Source organism: Leptodactylus fuscus, chromosome 6 (assembly GCF_031893055.1).
Source record: "Leptodactylus fuscus isolate aLepFus1 chromosome 6, aLepFus1.hap2, whole genome shotgun sequence".
NCBI classification, from domain to species: Eukaryota; Metazoa; Chordata; class Amphibia; order Anura; family Leptodactylidae; genus Leptodactylus; species Leptodactylus fuscus.
This window is the reverse complement of record NC_134270.1, coordinates 148,950,526-148,965,899: the sequence shown is the minus strand read 5'-3', so window position 1 is coordinate 148,965,899 and position 15,374 is coordinate 148,950,526. Positions and strand designations below refer to the sequence as shown.

General features: G+C 40.8%; 1 protein-coding gene across 1 annotated transcript in view; it reads left to right on the top strand.

Moving 5' to 3' along the window:
- Window positions 1-4,791, top strand: part of LOC142208829 (agouti-signaling protein-like) — an 81,034-nt gene extending 76,243 nt beyond the window's left edge. The window contains exons 2-4 of the mRNA XM_075277578.1: window positions 2,861-3,004; window positions 3,320-3,381; window positions 4,447-4,791. Coding sequence (XP_075133679.1) covers window positions 2,863-3,004; window positions 3,320-3,381; window positions 4,447-4,617 — 375 coding nt within the window. The 5' untranslated portion in view covers window positions 2,861-2,862 and the 3' untranslated portion in view covers window positions 4,618-4,791. The remainder of the gene's footprint in view (window positions 1-2,860; window positions 3,005-3,319; window positions 3,382-4,446) is intronic.
- Window positions 4,792-15,374: the final 10,583 nt, after the last annotated feature.

Below are 15,374 nucleotides of genomic sequence, written 5' to 3'. Positions count from 1 at the left end.
ATTGGGCCTTAATAATCACATGGGACACACCGAGCACCATGATGTCATGGACCTGGAGAAATCCATGGACACTGTGAGAAGGCCCAGAAAAGAGGAAGGTATTATTGTTTGTTTTTGTCACCTCCCCCTATTATGCTCTGTGGTTTGAAGAGATCTCAAAGTAAAATAATTCTGCTTTAGAGTCATAGGTGAGGAACCCAAAAAGTTCCCCAAACCTGAATCTTTTGAAAAATATTGGTCGAATCTGGTTCATTATAAACCGATACACCCATCTCTAATCTCAGCCAATGTCAAGAAAATGTTTTACTATTAAATTGAGATTTTTAATGAAGGTGCTGAGTGGGTTTGGCCTTAAATAGTGAAAGATCCTTTACTACAAACCCAAGGCCAGAGCAGGTATTATATATTATGTAACATAGCTGATAACGTAGGATAAAGACAAAATTCCATCAAGTTCATCTTATAAACCTACCATGTTTATACAGAAAAGGGCCAAACTCATTGGCCAATTGTGCCATTTTCAGGAAAAATTCCTCCCTAACTCCAAATATTACAATCTAATAACAGTCAAAGGTGATCCATCAGCAGTAACTAGAATCTATAGCAGAGACAGCTCCGATCCCAGGAATTTAACCCCCTTACATGCTGAAGTTAATAGTGCAAAACGGTTCCTGGCTTCTCATTGCCCCTTGGTACGAGCAAATCACAATCACGGGGTACTTATGTGTTTTCATCAGACCTCCTGGTCTGTCATTATTGTCCTCCTATTAGGTCTTGCCTTGTTCTCCTGTTAGGTTCTGGAAAAATGGTCAAAACAATGGAAACCAAAACCACAATTCAAAGTTTTACAATGTAAAGCAATGCAGAGCTAGTCAGAATCATATTGTCCGTTCTGTGTGAGCTCTAATTTGCACAGGATAATTATTGGGAACATTCCTGTTTGGCATATTCATTCCATTTTTTGTTGGTCTGTAAAAACGGGCCCTTAGCCAAAACTTTATAAGAACAAGACTTAGGAGTTGTGACTGTCAACAAATGCATCAACAGTGCGGTCAGGAACAAGGGAAGGCTGGCCTAATACTTGGCTGCTTAGCTGGAGGTATTACCAATAGAAAGAAGGAGATTTTTCTACCACTCTAGTGAGATAATATTTGAAATACAGTAGTGCAAAATCTCTAATATTGTCTTATAGTGAGACTATATACGCACACCAGATTTTTCAAAGTGGCTCAAGGGAGACATGACTGAAGCCTACAAGTAGGGCTCAGGAGGGAAGTGCTCCTAATAACAAACAAATAATAAGTACAAGGGGGAACAATCTGAATTGGTTGGGGGAATATCAGAGGGTCCATTGACACGGAGTAAACACGCGCTCATTTTGGCAAAATACACGTGTAAAGAGTACACGTGTAAAATAAGACTCCCATTGACTTCAATGACATTTTTTACACACGTCAAAAAACACATGTGTAAAAAATGTCATTGAAGTCAATGGGAGTCTTATTTTACATGTGTACTCTTTACACGTGTATTTTGCAAAAATGAGAGTGCATTTACTCCGTGTCAATGGAACCTTACAGAGTGAGGGTGCATGCACACTACGTAACGCCGGGCGTGTATGAGAGCCGTACACGCCGGAATTACAGCAGACTGCCGAACACTTCCCATTCACTTCAATGGGAGCGCTCGTAACAGCGGCGTTTACGAGCGCTCCCATTGAAGTGAATGGGAAGTGTTCGGCAGCCCTGCTGTAACGCCGGCGTGTACGGCTCTCATACACGCCCGGCGTTACGTAGTGTGCATGCACCCTAAGAGCTGCCCAAAATTGACGGAGAGTAAAGTCTCACTTGCAGGTCTTTTCTATCCACATATGTTAAGCGGGAGGAGAAGGGGAGAGTGGAGCAGTCTTGGGCCTGAGCAAGGTGATAAGTATCTTCAACATCTGCAGTAGTAATTGAGATCCTTCAGACCAGTTGATGTTTCTAGTTTTGATTTGTGCAATTTTGGTGAACCGGTGTCCTTCTAGCTTTTGTGTCCAATTCAAGTTCAATGGAACTTGTCTTCTGCAACTGTAGCTCATTCTGGAGGTTTGAGCTCTTTTATTTTTATGTTATTCATGTGAGTTACTGTCAAAGCTCCTTCTTTTTTCCCAGTTCATGGACCTTTTGGTCAGGGGCTACCTTACTGATCTAACTTACTAAGAAGGTCTTCTTATTCATAAAGGCTGTAAACACATCAAGTTTAATTTTGCTGCAGTTTTTGGAGCATAAGCCAGGACTAGGATCAATACGAAATGGACGTCCTTAATTTATATTTATTATTCCTTATAAATGTATTCCCAATGAAATCTGTACCAAAAAATCAACAAAGCTTAATGGGAATATTTGTTAAAAATGTCAAAACAGGTGCAAAAGTAGTGCATTTTTGCACGCAGTTGTTTGTAGCAAAAACATGCCAAAATTGAGATACTTTATTTATTTTCCAACCTGCTCATCACTTATGAGAAAAGATGGCAGGTCAGGGATAAGCCTGACAGATTCACTATAAGTCATGTCATAAATCTGGCATAAATTACGCGTTGACTGGTGTAGATTTCAATTCTGTCGAAGCTTCTTAGAAATTCTGGCTCATCTGCTGCCAACACTAACATTACTAATAACTAACATAACTAACAAATATAAAAACTAGGACACTATGTGCCCGTCTTATTAAATTCCTCCCAATGTGTGATTTCAGTCGCCGTCGCACATGCGGTAGTATTTGTCATTTTTTGCACATGATTCTCTATGTACTCAAAATCTATTTATCATCATATTCACTATTATCACTTATTCACTATTCCTTCTCTGTTTCTCTGCAGACATGAAAGTTATAGCCATTTTTCTTCTTACCTGGTTGATGGTTCTTGTCCAGTCTCATATTCTTTTTGAGGACAAGCAAGAAAAAGCCAACAGTGGAAGTGTTGCCCGTTTTTCGGATCTTCTTCCACCCATTTCCATAGTAGGTCAGTAAGGCTCTTACTTATTTGCACACTACTGTGTAATAAAATGCTGTACAGGGGCCACACAATGGCTCAGTGGTTAGCACTGCAGCCTTGCAGCGCTGGAGTCCTGCTGTTTAAATCCTGCCAAGGGCACAAAACCACCTGCAAGGAGTTTGTATGTTCTCCCCGTGTTTGCATGGATTTCCATCCCATATTCCAAAGACATACTGATAGGGGAAAAAAATGTACATTGTGATCTCTATGTGGGGCTTACAATCTACATAAAATGCTGTACAATAACACAATACATCTCTTTGTTTTATTGATACCACACAGATTTGACAAAGACATCACGAAGAGTAAGCAGAATGGATGCCGAAAAGAATAAACTGGCGAAGGTAACTGATTGCCTGTATAGTCATTGGCTGCTGCTTGGCTCTTGTCTTGAACAAGGGATCCTCTAGTTATGCGAGCTAGGATATATAGCATTTTAGGAATTTTCAGAGATTATGTTCACTTTTTGTTCAATCTTTTTTGGGGAGCCAAAAGAGTGGAAAAAATGGTGGTTGGGCTATTTTGGAATTTCGGACATGGGAATACCTAATATGTTTATGTTTGTTTATTTATTTTTTTTATTTGTAGCTAGGAAAAGGGGTTATATAAAATGTCTGTATTCTATTTTATTTTTAAATGATTTTTTTTTATTTACTTTTATTTTTAGGCCCCCTTAGGGACTTGAAACATAGGATGGTAAATAAAGACTTCTGAATCGCTGAATATTAAAGCCCCACATAGCGAACCACAACTGAAAGATGCAGCAGAAAAAACACAGCAGGAATGCATCATGTTTTTTTCTAAAGTGTTTTTCATTGAGTTTTTGATGCATTTCTTCTTTTTTCCTTACCCTATTAAATCTATTGGGAAAATGCTCAAAATTCAGCAAATAAAAAAATCACATTCACTTTGCTGGTATTTTAAAATGTAGCATTCTTTTCCACAGCCTTTCCACAACATCGGTACTTAGCCAAAAGCATTTGGCTAATGTTTAGAAAAATGAACATTTGTTCCTGATCGATATCCCATTGTTTATGTGGGATTAATAATGATCGTTGGTCAGTAGCAAACAAGTAAACAGGGATGTTCTGCTGTCAGTAATGTAAGAGTATGAGATGTAGGGTTTTACAGAACAATAGTTTATTGAAACCCTGAATCAACTTTCTATATCACTGTTGGTAAATTCTAGAATGTCAATTCTGTATATGGAAATGCTGGTGTTTTCCATATAGGTATAATAAAAGCAGAATATCCACAGAGGAAAACTGGATTTTCTGAGAAAAGTGCTGCAGGAAAACCATAATGCACGCCCAACGCTTTTTATCTGCAGTGCTTTTTCTCTGTGGCTCGCTACATGGGGCCTTAGCCTAATACAATTTTTTTTAAAGTTTTTATTCTTTATATTGCAGAGAAAACCGCTCCCTAAAAAGAAGGTACATCCACCACCACCACTAAACTGTGTGCCTCTTCAATCCAGCTGTAAGCCTCCTGTGCCACCATGCTGTGAGCCTTGTGCCATATGTCATTGCCACCTCTTCCAGACTGTCTGCTACTACAGGATGGGCAACCCGAACTGCTGAAATACAATGTTAAAGGACAATGGACACAACAAGATGATTTAGTGTGACTCGTCTGGTTAAAATGGATATGAAGACCAATATTTCAATATGAAAACCAGTAGTGCTCTCAGCTACAAGCGTATCTCACATAGGCACACCTGTACTCACTTTATTTATTTCACATCAAGTCATTTATAACAATGTTCTGTACATTAATATTTTATGGATTTGGTAATGGTTTAGTATCTTGACATTTGTAAATCCTTATGACTACCTGAAAGTTGGAACGTGTATCTGTTTCCGGAACCCCCAACTTTGTGGTCAGGAGGACAAGCTGTGTCTGCCACTGTGTAACTCACTGACAATATCTCTTCTTTATAAATCTATACCCAAATATTCTATTTATTAAACTGTTAAAAGTAAAATGTGTTAAATTCACCTAAATTTTATTTCTTGTCAACATAGCCATAGAACTTTTTTCTACAGGACAAATTATATTTTTAATGCAACCATTTAATATACTATGTGATATAATAAAAACATTTTAAATAATTTTTGTGGGGTAGAATTGTATAAAAACCTACTATTTCTCATATCTTTTGGATTTTATTTTTATGGCATTCACTGTGCTGTGAAAATTATTTTATGGGTCAGGGTGAGATCACACCTGCACCTGGTCTCTGCTTAGTGGGTTTCCGTCTTCTGCCCAAGAAACTGGACAGGAGATAGAAACTGGCAGTCAGTGTCCGCCCGTGAGCGTCTTCTGGTCTCCGCAGCAGCCTTAGCTGACACAAAGTCCTGCATTTCCGACTTTGTGTCCGGTTAAAAAAAAAAATGGTTTCGCCACAGAGACCAGAAAACGCTCACGGGCGGACACTTTGCAAACCCATTCAAGTGAATGGGTTTGAAAACTGACCGCTGGGTTTCCGTCTCCTGTCCAGTTTCTTGGGAAGAAGATGGAAACCTGCAAAGCGGAAAACCAGCCCTCAGTATGTTTATGGCAATGCCAAATATTGAAAGTTTTTGTTGGTATTTATAACTTTTACAAAGTAAAAATAATTTTTAGGCTGAAACCCCATGTTGCTCATATTTTTGGAAATCACAGCATGTCAATTATACCTGCGGAAACACTGACATTTTCCCTATCGGTATAATAGGGGCAGAGAGTCCACATAGGAAAACTCTATACATACAGGCTTCTAAAATTTCCAAAACATGTTTCCTTCATTCAAGATTCCTTCATTTGATATAGTAGATTTCAGATATTTTCTTGGAAATAAGGCATTGCATTTGGAGCCCCACCAGTTACTTCATATATATTTTGCACTTTGTGAATACATGTCATTTGATAATATGTCTTATTTACTTTCCTATGTAGCATATTTATTATGGTGTATGATCTGCTCTATGCCTGTTTTATTCTATGTTCTCTAAACTATCATTATTTTTATATAACATCTTATACATATTAAATATTTTCATAAATATGTTGTGATGTCCTCATTTCTGCATAAATCTTTGTTAGCAGTAGAATGGATTTACAGGGGATATCTAACAGAGGAACCCAACCAAAAACCAAACTGTACTATTTAAAAAAGGAAATATGGCGAATCGCTAGACACCGAGGCTGGATACTTCGCACTAGGCCACATTGCTATGGCAACATGTAAACTTAGCAGCTACAGGACACCTCACTACCCGATAGTGTATATGTTAGTATAGCAACATGGCCTAGCGCAAAGTATCCACCTAAGACTGAGACCCCCTTTTGCCTTCAGAACTGCCTCAATTCTTCGTGGCATAGATTCAACAAGGTGCTGGAAGCATTCCTCAGAGATTTTGGTCCATATTGACATGATGGCATCACACAGTTGCCGCAGATTTGTCGGCTGCACATCCATGATGCGAATCTCCCGTTCCACCACATCCCAAAGATGCTCTATTGGATTGAGATCTGGTGACTGTGGAGGCCATTGGAGTACAGTGAACTCATTGTCATGTTCAAGAAACCAGTCTGAGATGATTCCAGCTTTATGACATGGCATTGCATTATCCTGCTGAAAGTAGCCATCAGATGTTGGGTACATTGTGGTCATAAAGGGATGGACATGGTCAGCAACAATACTCAGGTAGGCTTTGGCGTTGCAACGATGCTCAATTGGTACCAAGGGGCCCAAAGAGTACCAAGAAAATATTCCCCACACCATGACACCACCACCACCAGCCTGAACCGTTGATACAAGGCAGGATGGATCCATGCTTTCATGTTGTTGACGCCAAATTCTGACCCTACCATCCGAATGTCGCAGCAGAAATCGAGACTCATCAGACCAGGCAACGTTTTTCCAATCTTCAGTTGTCCAATTTCGATGAGCTTGTGCAAATTGTAGCCTCAGTTTCCTGTTCTTAGCTGAAAGGAGTGGCACCCGGTGTGGTCTTCTGCTGCTGTAGCCCATCTGCCTCAAAGTTCGACGTACTGTGCGTTCAGAGATGCTCTTCTGGCTACCTTGGTTGTAACGGGTGGCTATTTGAGTCACTGTTGCCTTTCTATCAGCTCGAACCAGTCTGGCCATTCTCCTCTGACCTCTGGCATCAACAACGCATTTCCGCCCACAGAACTGCCGCTCACTGGATGTTTTTTCTTTTTCGGACCATTCTCTGTAAACCCTAGAGATGGTTGTGCGTGAAAATCCCAGTAGATCAGCAGTTTCTGAAATACTCAGACCAGCCCTTCTGGCACCAACAACCATGCCACGTTCAAAGGCACTCAAATCACCTTTCTTCCCCATACTGATGCTCGGTTTGAACTGCAGGAGATTGTCTTGACCATGTCTACATGCCTAAATGCACTGAGTTGCTGCCATGTGATTGGCTGATTAGAAATTAAGTGTTAACGAGCAGTTGGACAGGTGTACCTAATAAAGTGGCCGGTGAGTGTATATCCCCAACTGGTGTAACATTAAGTTGTATGAGATACTACATTGTTACTGGGTTTAAAACACTGGGAGGGCAGAGGAGCAAAGAATAACTGTACAAGAGATTCTCATTAAAAGCCTATGAGATTATATGCCTAATGAAAAAATGCTACCGTATATCCAGTACTGGCAATTGTTCTGCAATAGCTAAGAATATAAAGTGTCAATTGTGATGGTCAAGACTGTGTTCTATTCTACCGAATAAGAATGTAAAGGAAGTCAATGGACCTGCTCACTCTTGAAGGCTGTGAACTTTCTAGGTTGTTTGTGGCTTTGTAATGATATAAGGTCATATCTCTAACCTGGGTCACCACTGAGGCCACATGGGAAGTGCTGATGTCATGATGCTTGTATTATAGTGCTATGACATTAGCGTGCCCCAGGGACCCGTGCAGAGGCCAGAAGACAACCAATGAGGACCCTAAAAGAATGATGGAAAGCTCAGAAGATGTGTATTTATTATGCTTCTGCACCTCTCCTTGTTATACTCTGGGGTCTGAAGAGACCCTACAGTATAACAATAGCACTTCCGATTCAGTCCAAACTTGAAACAGATGAATTTTTGATTATTCGCAAAACAAATTCTGCAAGGTTTCCCCTTATTCCTTTTGCCTCTCTTGGGCCTCCTTGTGGCATCTGGCACTCTCTTGGTCTCCTTGGTGATACCATGCTCCTGGGGTCACAGGTGAGGCTTGTGATTGGACCTAAGTGGTGATATGGGCATGCTGAGCCTCATGACATCACCGCTGTGGCCTAATCACAGGCCTCTGTGTTGTTTCAGGACGCGTGAGGTCAAGAAGAGAGCGCTGAAGGCTGCAAGTAGGCCCAAAAGAGATGAGGGAAGGGGACTATTAATATTTTTTCATTTTTACACTTCTCCTGGGACTCCAACTATTCTGTCTGAAAAGACCCCAGCGTATAATAATTTACCACATTGCATGTCGTGGTCACCATTTTAGTTCATCTGAGACTAATTCCCAATTGTTCAGTTTTGTTAAAAAGCGAAGAATTTGGGAAATTCAGGTCAAACCCTGAATTATCAGGCTAGTTTTAGTAGCAGAAGCCGAGCACAGCAAGTCTCAATGCCTTGAATGTTGATGAGTAAATCTGCCCCAATCAAGTACATGAGTTCCCAGTATGGAAAAAGAAGATGTGCACTTCTTTCTCGAATGGTCTAGAGCAGAGTTTCCCAAACTGTGCTCCACGGAGCACCAAGTGCTCTGCGAACCATCTAGAGGTGCTCCGCGATATGGCGATAATAAACGGCTAACAATAAAAAAGTAGATAAATGTGAAGGGTTTCAAAATTAAAATACTGGTTCACATGCACTCCTAATATTCTACTGGCGCGCAGCGCCGCACCTCCCTTGAGGCGACCTGAAGCAACCGCTTCAGGTGGCGCTATGCCAGGGCCCTGGGGAGGGCGGCATTTTTGCTTACAAGTTGTCCTGGCACTACAGTCTGTTCAGTGAATATACGAGGACAGTGGATTAACGTTTCATGGTCCGACAGCACTTCCAAACTGGTCTCAGACCGCCCTTTCTGGCTTAATACGCCAGTCTCATATATTCGTCGAACAAACTGTACCTATGGACAGAAGTGCTTTAGTCATCTTTCACGCTCCTATTGTGCGGTCACTCAATCCTTGCTGTGTCAGTTTAGTTTGCGCAGTATTTACAGTTTGTCAGGGTGGTGGTCTCAATGGGACCACTTAAGATTATTGGATGGATTCCAAATTACGTCAAACCTCGAGGTTCGCAATGACGCAATCAACACAGAAACAAGATGAATCTGAGCTAAAGCATAAGGTTTATTGAACAAATCATCTCCTCTTATACCCAAAGAAGTGGGCGTACATACAGGGTGTATTATAGAGTAATCATTAACTCGGTAGGCGCATATGGGTGTGTCATTGAGTAATCATTAACCGTTAGGATTCAGCAATTTCTATACATGAGTATTACAAGACTATCCCACCCCTAATTATGAATATTCTAACTGTTCTGACATCTGATGATGAGGTTAACTCAGTGCGCATTACGTAGTGTATGTTTTAGTCACCTTACCGCATGGCATAACAAAGTCTATTTTGACATGGGTTTTTCCATTAGTCTCATCTTAAACTATTTTAATAACCATCTTATCACTTTATTCCAGCCACTTTATTACTCTGTTTATTATGGGGTGCGGCATTATGTCTGCAAATATTCTGATTAATATGGAATATGGGTCAAGCTGACCTGGAGAGGCATGGTACAAGCTTAAGTTATTGTAAGAATGTATACACATATAGGGAATATATATGAACGTATTGATTTCCCTATCAATCCCTCCTTTTGAGAACAGATATGAGACCTCCCTCATCCACAAGTACTTCAATAGCAAGAAGCTATTGTCGGGCCTTCCCGAATTCCCTGAAGGTATGGGAAGGATCATATCTCATTCTCACTTATAGCATTTCACATTTAATCGTCATTGCAGGGCTTTGATTCCAAACACATAGTTGTATCAGTCAATCTATGAAAAAGTCCTTGATTGCAGGAAATTCAGCAGTATCCACAGGTAACAAGTATTTCCGCTACGACTGCAACCGAGACAAAAAGGCTGGACATTAGGCCACTCCATTTTCCAAACCAGGTTTGCAGCCAATCAGTAAAAGGGTTGTCAATGCCTGAGTTTTCAGCCATCTCTTCAGACAGGGATATAAGACCCTCTAGCGCTCTAGTGACACTTCCACCAGGGGCTGTATTATTCTGGATAAAAGTACAACCATTAATGTCAATAATTTTGCAAACCCCTCCTTTTCCTACTAATAACTTCTCTAAAACTACTCTATTCCTCCATGTTATCAAAGAAATTAGACCAAATTGTTCAGCTATTTCCTCTATAAATCTAGGCTGATTGTAGAAAATATCATTTATAAGCCGTATGGCCATCACAGTGTCATTTTGGGTTATCAGCCCGTCGGTCGTCTCCCCTTTTTGGAGCAAAGTTACCAGAATCATCAGAAACAGGATCATTCTTTTGCCACAGGGCTTTATAGTGGCTTGCATGAATCCAAATGGCCTTCCCCTCAAGTGGTGGTAGTAAAGAGGACTTGGAAAGGACCATCAAACCTGGAATAGAATCATAAGCTTGTTTATGCACAAGGGAGAGTCTCTTTTGGAGGCTCTGGACATAACTGATGAAATTGTCACAGTGTATAGGCTTAGCCTAGTGTCTGTGGGAAATACAAGCCTAGCCTTGATGCTGACCTAAATAAATCCTTTTATAGGAGACTATTTATTTATTTATTTATTTTCCATTGGCGTGTACCTTATAGAAAATGAACCCAATGGCAAGCACTCTGTGCAGGGTTTCCCTAATTTCTGACTTGCTTTCTGACTTTTTAAGCTTTAGAGCAGGGGTAGGGAACGTACGGCTCTCCAGCTGTTGCAAAACTACAACTCCCAGCATGCATACTGGCTCTGCTGTTCTGGGAACTCCCATGGAAGTGAATGGAGCATGCTGGGAGTTGTAGTTTCACAGCAGCTGGAGAGCCAAAGGTTCCCTACCCCTGCTTTAGAGTATCATTCAATATCTCCACTTTTTCCCTAGTTTGTGGATGAAAGGATGTATGCAATGCTTGTGTGACCCCCAACATTTGCATATTGTTTTGCATTACCTCTCCTGTAAAACAGATACCTCTGTCACATTTTATGGCTTCAGATCCACACCTACAGAAAACCTCCAATATCAGTTTCTTTGCAGGGGCTCTTGCAATGGCTTTTGGCATTGGTGGCCGGACGTCTTCCCCTGCGAAAAGATCAACACACACAAAAATATACTCATACGTGCCTACCTTAGGTAGTTGTATGAAGTCCATCTGCAGTCATTGAAATGGGTAGAGGGTTTTTGGTGCATGTATCTGGGGCACCTTAACTACCCCACCTGGATTGTGTTGTATACATGTGTGTATATGTCATCCATGCTTTGTGTAAATATGTTGGCAACCACTGGAAACCGTGTGAAACATTGCTTATCCACCAAAACACAAATAGCATTCTTAGACAGGTGGGTCGTACCGTGAACAGCTACAAGGACCTTGGCAGGCATACCCGCAATCCCACCTTCCACAGACCTTCATTGTCCTGAGCTCCAGCCTTTGACCAGACCTTTCATCTCTTCCCCGGTGTTTTCCAAGTTAGAGCCTGTAAAGGTACTTATGTCCATCTGGTTTCACTCAGTACTCACCATGATCAGCGGAGGTGTTCCTGGGGTGTCTTTTCACCTTGGTTTCCTTGCCGCTTTTGTTTGCACCTTGTCTCTGCCTCATTGGTGGCTTTGTGTGTGTCTTTACCTTTTCTTACAGCTACTTCTTTTAGAAGCATCAGGGCTTCCATCAACTGTTTAATGAGACTCCCATGTTTAATCCGGGTACCTGCTGTTGTAATTAAATCTCTTGCCCTCCATGTGGGACCATAGTCATGGGCAACTCTAAAATCATACCTGAAGTCAGTGTATATGTTGTACTGTTTACCTTCTGACCCTCTAAGCAATTCAATGAACGCCATCAGCTCCATCTCCTGTGCAGACACATGAGGAGGGAGTGGTTCTGCTTTTACTACCTCATGTTGTGTGATCTCTGTATACCCAGTGTAGAACCGTCCATCATCACCAATGCTTCTTGCACCATCTACAAAAAAAACTCAACATCTGAATTAATGAAAGATACATTAAAAACATGTGAAAAACCTAATTTTCCCTGAGCCACGGGCTATAAAATCAACAAATGAAGAAAAATAATGATTTTCCTTGTCCCATTTCCCCCCTTTTTGAATCCATTGCACCGATAGGAATTAGAGCAGCTGGATTCAAAAGAAATGTACTGTATCTCTTTCAGGTTACAAGATTTTGTAGGCTTTATTGCACCAGAAGGAATTAATTCTGTGATATATATCTCTATATTGTTGGAGGTTACTCCACTATAAGGGACTTTGCTCCTAGCTTTACCACCGGAGAAACTGGCATATGCCCAATATCAATATCAGGGACTTTGACCACAGGGACTTACTGTAATGCTGGATTGTCAGGTGGGGCTGTACACACTGTATACATCTGTATACCCTGTACTGTAGCAGTATATCTACTCTTAATAAATTAACAGGTGACATATCACTGACTATAGTCTATCAATCTGGTCATACACATATGGGCAATTACAATTTGTGGTACATTGATACAGGATCCTATTGTGAGTTCTAGGATGAGACACCTTCCCCCGAACTTTACCTTTATGTGGGGACCTACAGTAACGCTTGGTGTGTCCCATCTTCTCACAGTTATAATACTCAAGACACCTACATGATTTCCTGGCTGGGTTGTATTCCAGGAATTGTAGATTCTCCCATTTTCTCTATTGTGTCCATAACTGATTGCATTATAGATTCACCAATTTTTTCCCTTTAAGATGGACTCTAGATCTGTCCATGTAAATGTTGTTCACCCACAATCTGTCTATAGAAGCCGCCCATTACAAATCAAATGAGTCTGGGACATTCTTGAGTAGCACCCTTTTATCTTTTAGACCCCATGGTTTATAATGAGATAACAGTCATTGGTGCTTTGTGAAATCTAAGGGGTGAATGATGTTATACCTCTATAGTCTGAAGATAGGAAGGGTGATTATCCTCTTCCTCTTCCAATGTAATTAAACTTTCCTCTTGCTCTAGCGCAGAGGTACTAGGTTCAGGTTCATATGCCCTAGTCTAGATGCAAACATTATGATATAGTCCCTTTCCTTTGTGTGATCTTGGTTCCTCCCCCCCCCCCCTCCCTTTTTTGGCAAAACATTATTTACACCAGTCATGGTTTTTCTGTCCATACACACAAGTCCATCCTCCTGGTCCTGTTGCAACAGGAGACATGAGATGGGGTTGAGCTGGTGGAGGAACTTTACATTTACTACTTTTCTCATATATTACACCTTTCCAAGTCTTATTCACAATCCAACTACTTTCTTGTTTCATATCTTTCATTACCTCAAACCAAACTTCCTTTTCTGACCAACTTATTGTCATTAACCCATTAATCAGCACTGAGGCTGATTGCCAGCTCACTAATGGATCACTTCACATTTCTAGAACTTTCAATAACTTAATAACTTACTTGAATCTTTCTTTCATAACAACTTTGCATGTACACATAACACTATCTCACAAGCATCACAAGCCTTAACCCCTTCAGGTTCCTACTGGCTAGGTACATTTCCCATGTTTGCACTTTCCTCTATGCCCACCTCTGGTTGACATATAAACCTCTGTGTCTCTCAGTACTGTACACCACTACCGTACTCTATAAGATGCCACAGATACTGTACCCTCCTGATCTAACTCCCACTCCAGGCATTTTCTCCCACCCAGTAGCTCACAAAGTGCTTGCTGGGCCCAAGAACAGTTCAGCGACCCTTTTTGGCCAATTATGACTTCCTAAATTTCAGTCACCTTCCAGTCGCTAATCACTGCCCGAGGAGCTAGATACGGTACAGATATCAGGCTACTTTTTGCATAACAATAGATTCTATATATCAACCAGAGGGTGAAGCAAACTAATGCTAAACAAAACAAGAACAACCTAAACCCTTTCAAATTCTCCTGAAATCATGTGAGATAGCGTTGTGCATACTACAAGACAAACAATGACAAACATAAGACAAACATAAGACAAGACTTATCCTCTGAGTAAGGGCGTCTCTCTTTGGTTACCAGACAGAATTACAGAGGATCTATCAGTCATTTGATGTACTTTGTACACCATATCTCTAATTGTTCCCAAGAGGAGGTATCTGGCATGTATGATCACCCATCAGGGGCGCTCTTTCCCAGACCCACCGGACACACCAGTCTGATCCCGGGAAAAGAGTTGGTATTTACGGCAGATCCCAACAGACCATTCCATACCCTCTAGGTATTAGGTAGACTCATACATTCACACAGCCGTTACACGTTAGACATAACAAAACAGTAATACATAGAAATATCCAATCCAATATACCATTAAGTATCAAGAATGATATTCTACGGTTCTTTGCCAAATAATTTGAGCTGGAATTACAAAAAGACAGACTATAGCATACCTTCAGATACAGTCCCAGAGTTAGAAGACCCCCGGAAACACAGAGATATTGTAAGTAAGAAGCAATGGTTCTTACCTCACCGGTGATTGTCTGTGTGTCCTTTGATCCTTAAATCTGTTATTGCCGGGTCTCAAGATATTGAGGTCTTTTGCCTTTGACAGCCCCACGTTGGGCGCCATTTACTGTCAGGGTGGTGGTCTCAATGGGACCACTTAAGTATATTGGATGGATTCCAAATTACATCAAACCTCGAGGTTCGCAATGATGCAATCAACACAGAAACAAGATGAATCTGAGCTAAAGCACAAAGTTTATTGAACAAATCATCTCTTCTTATACCCAAAGAAGTGGGCGTACATACAGGGTGTATTATAGAGTAATCATTAACTCGGTAGGCGTATATGGGTGTGTCATTGAGTAATCATTACCCGTTAGGATTCAGCAATTTCTATACATGAGTATTGCAAGAATATCCCACCCCTAATTATGAATATTCTAACTGTTCTGACATCTGATGATGAGGTTAACTCAGTGCACCTTACGTAGTGTATGTTTTAGTCACCTTACCGCGTGGCATAACAAAGTCTCTTTTGCCATGGGTTTTTCCATTAGTCTCATCTTAAGCTATTTTAATATCCATCTTATCACTTTATTGCAGCCACTTTATTACTCTGTTTATTATGGGGTGCG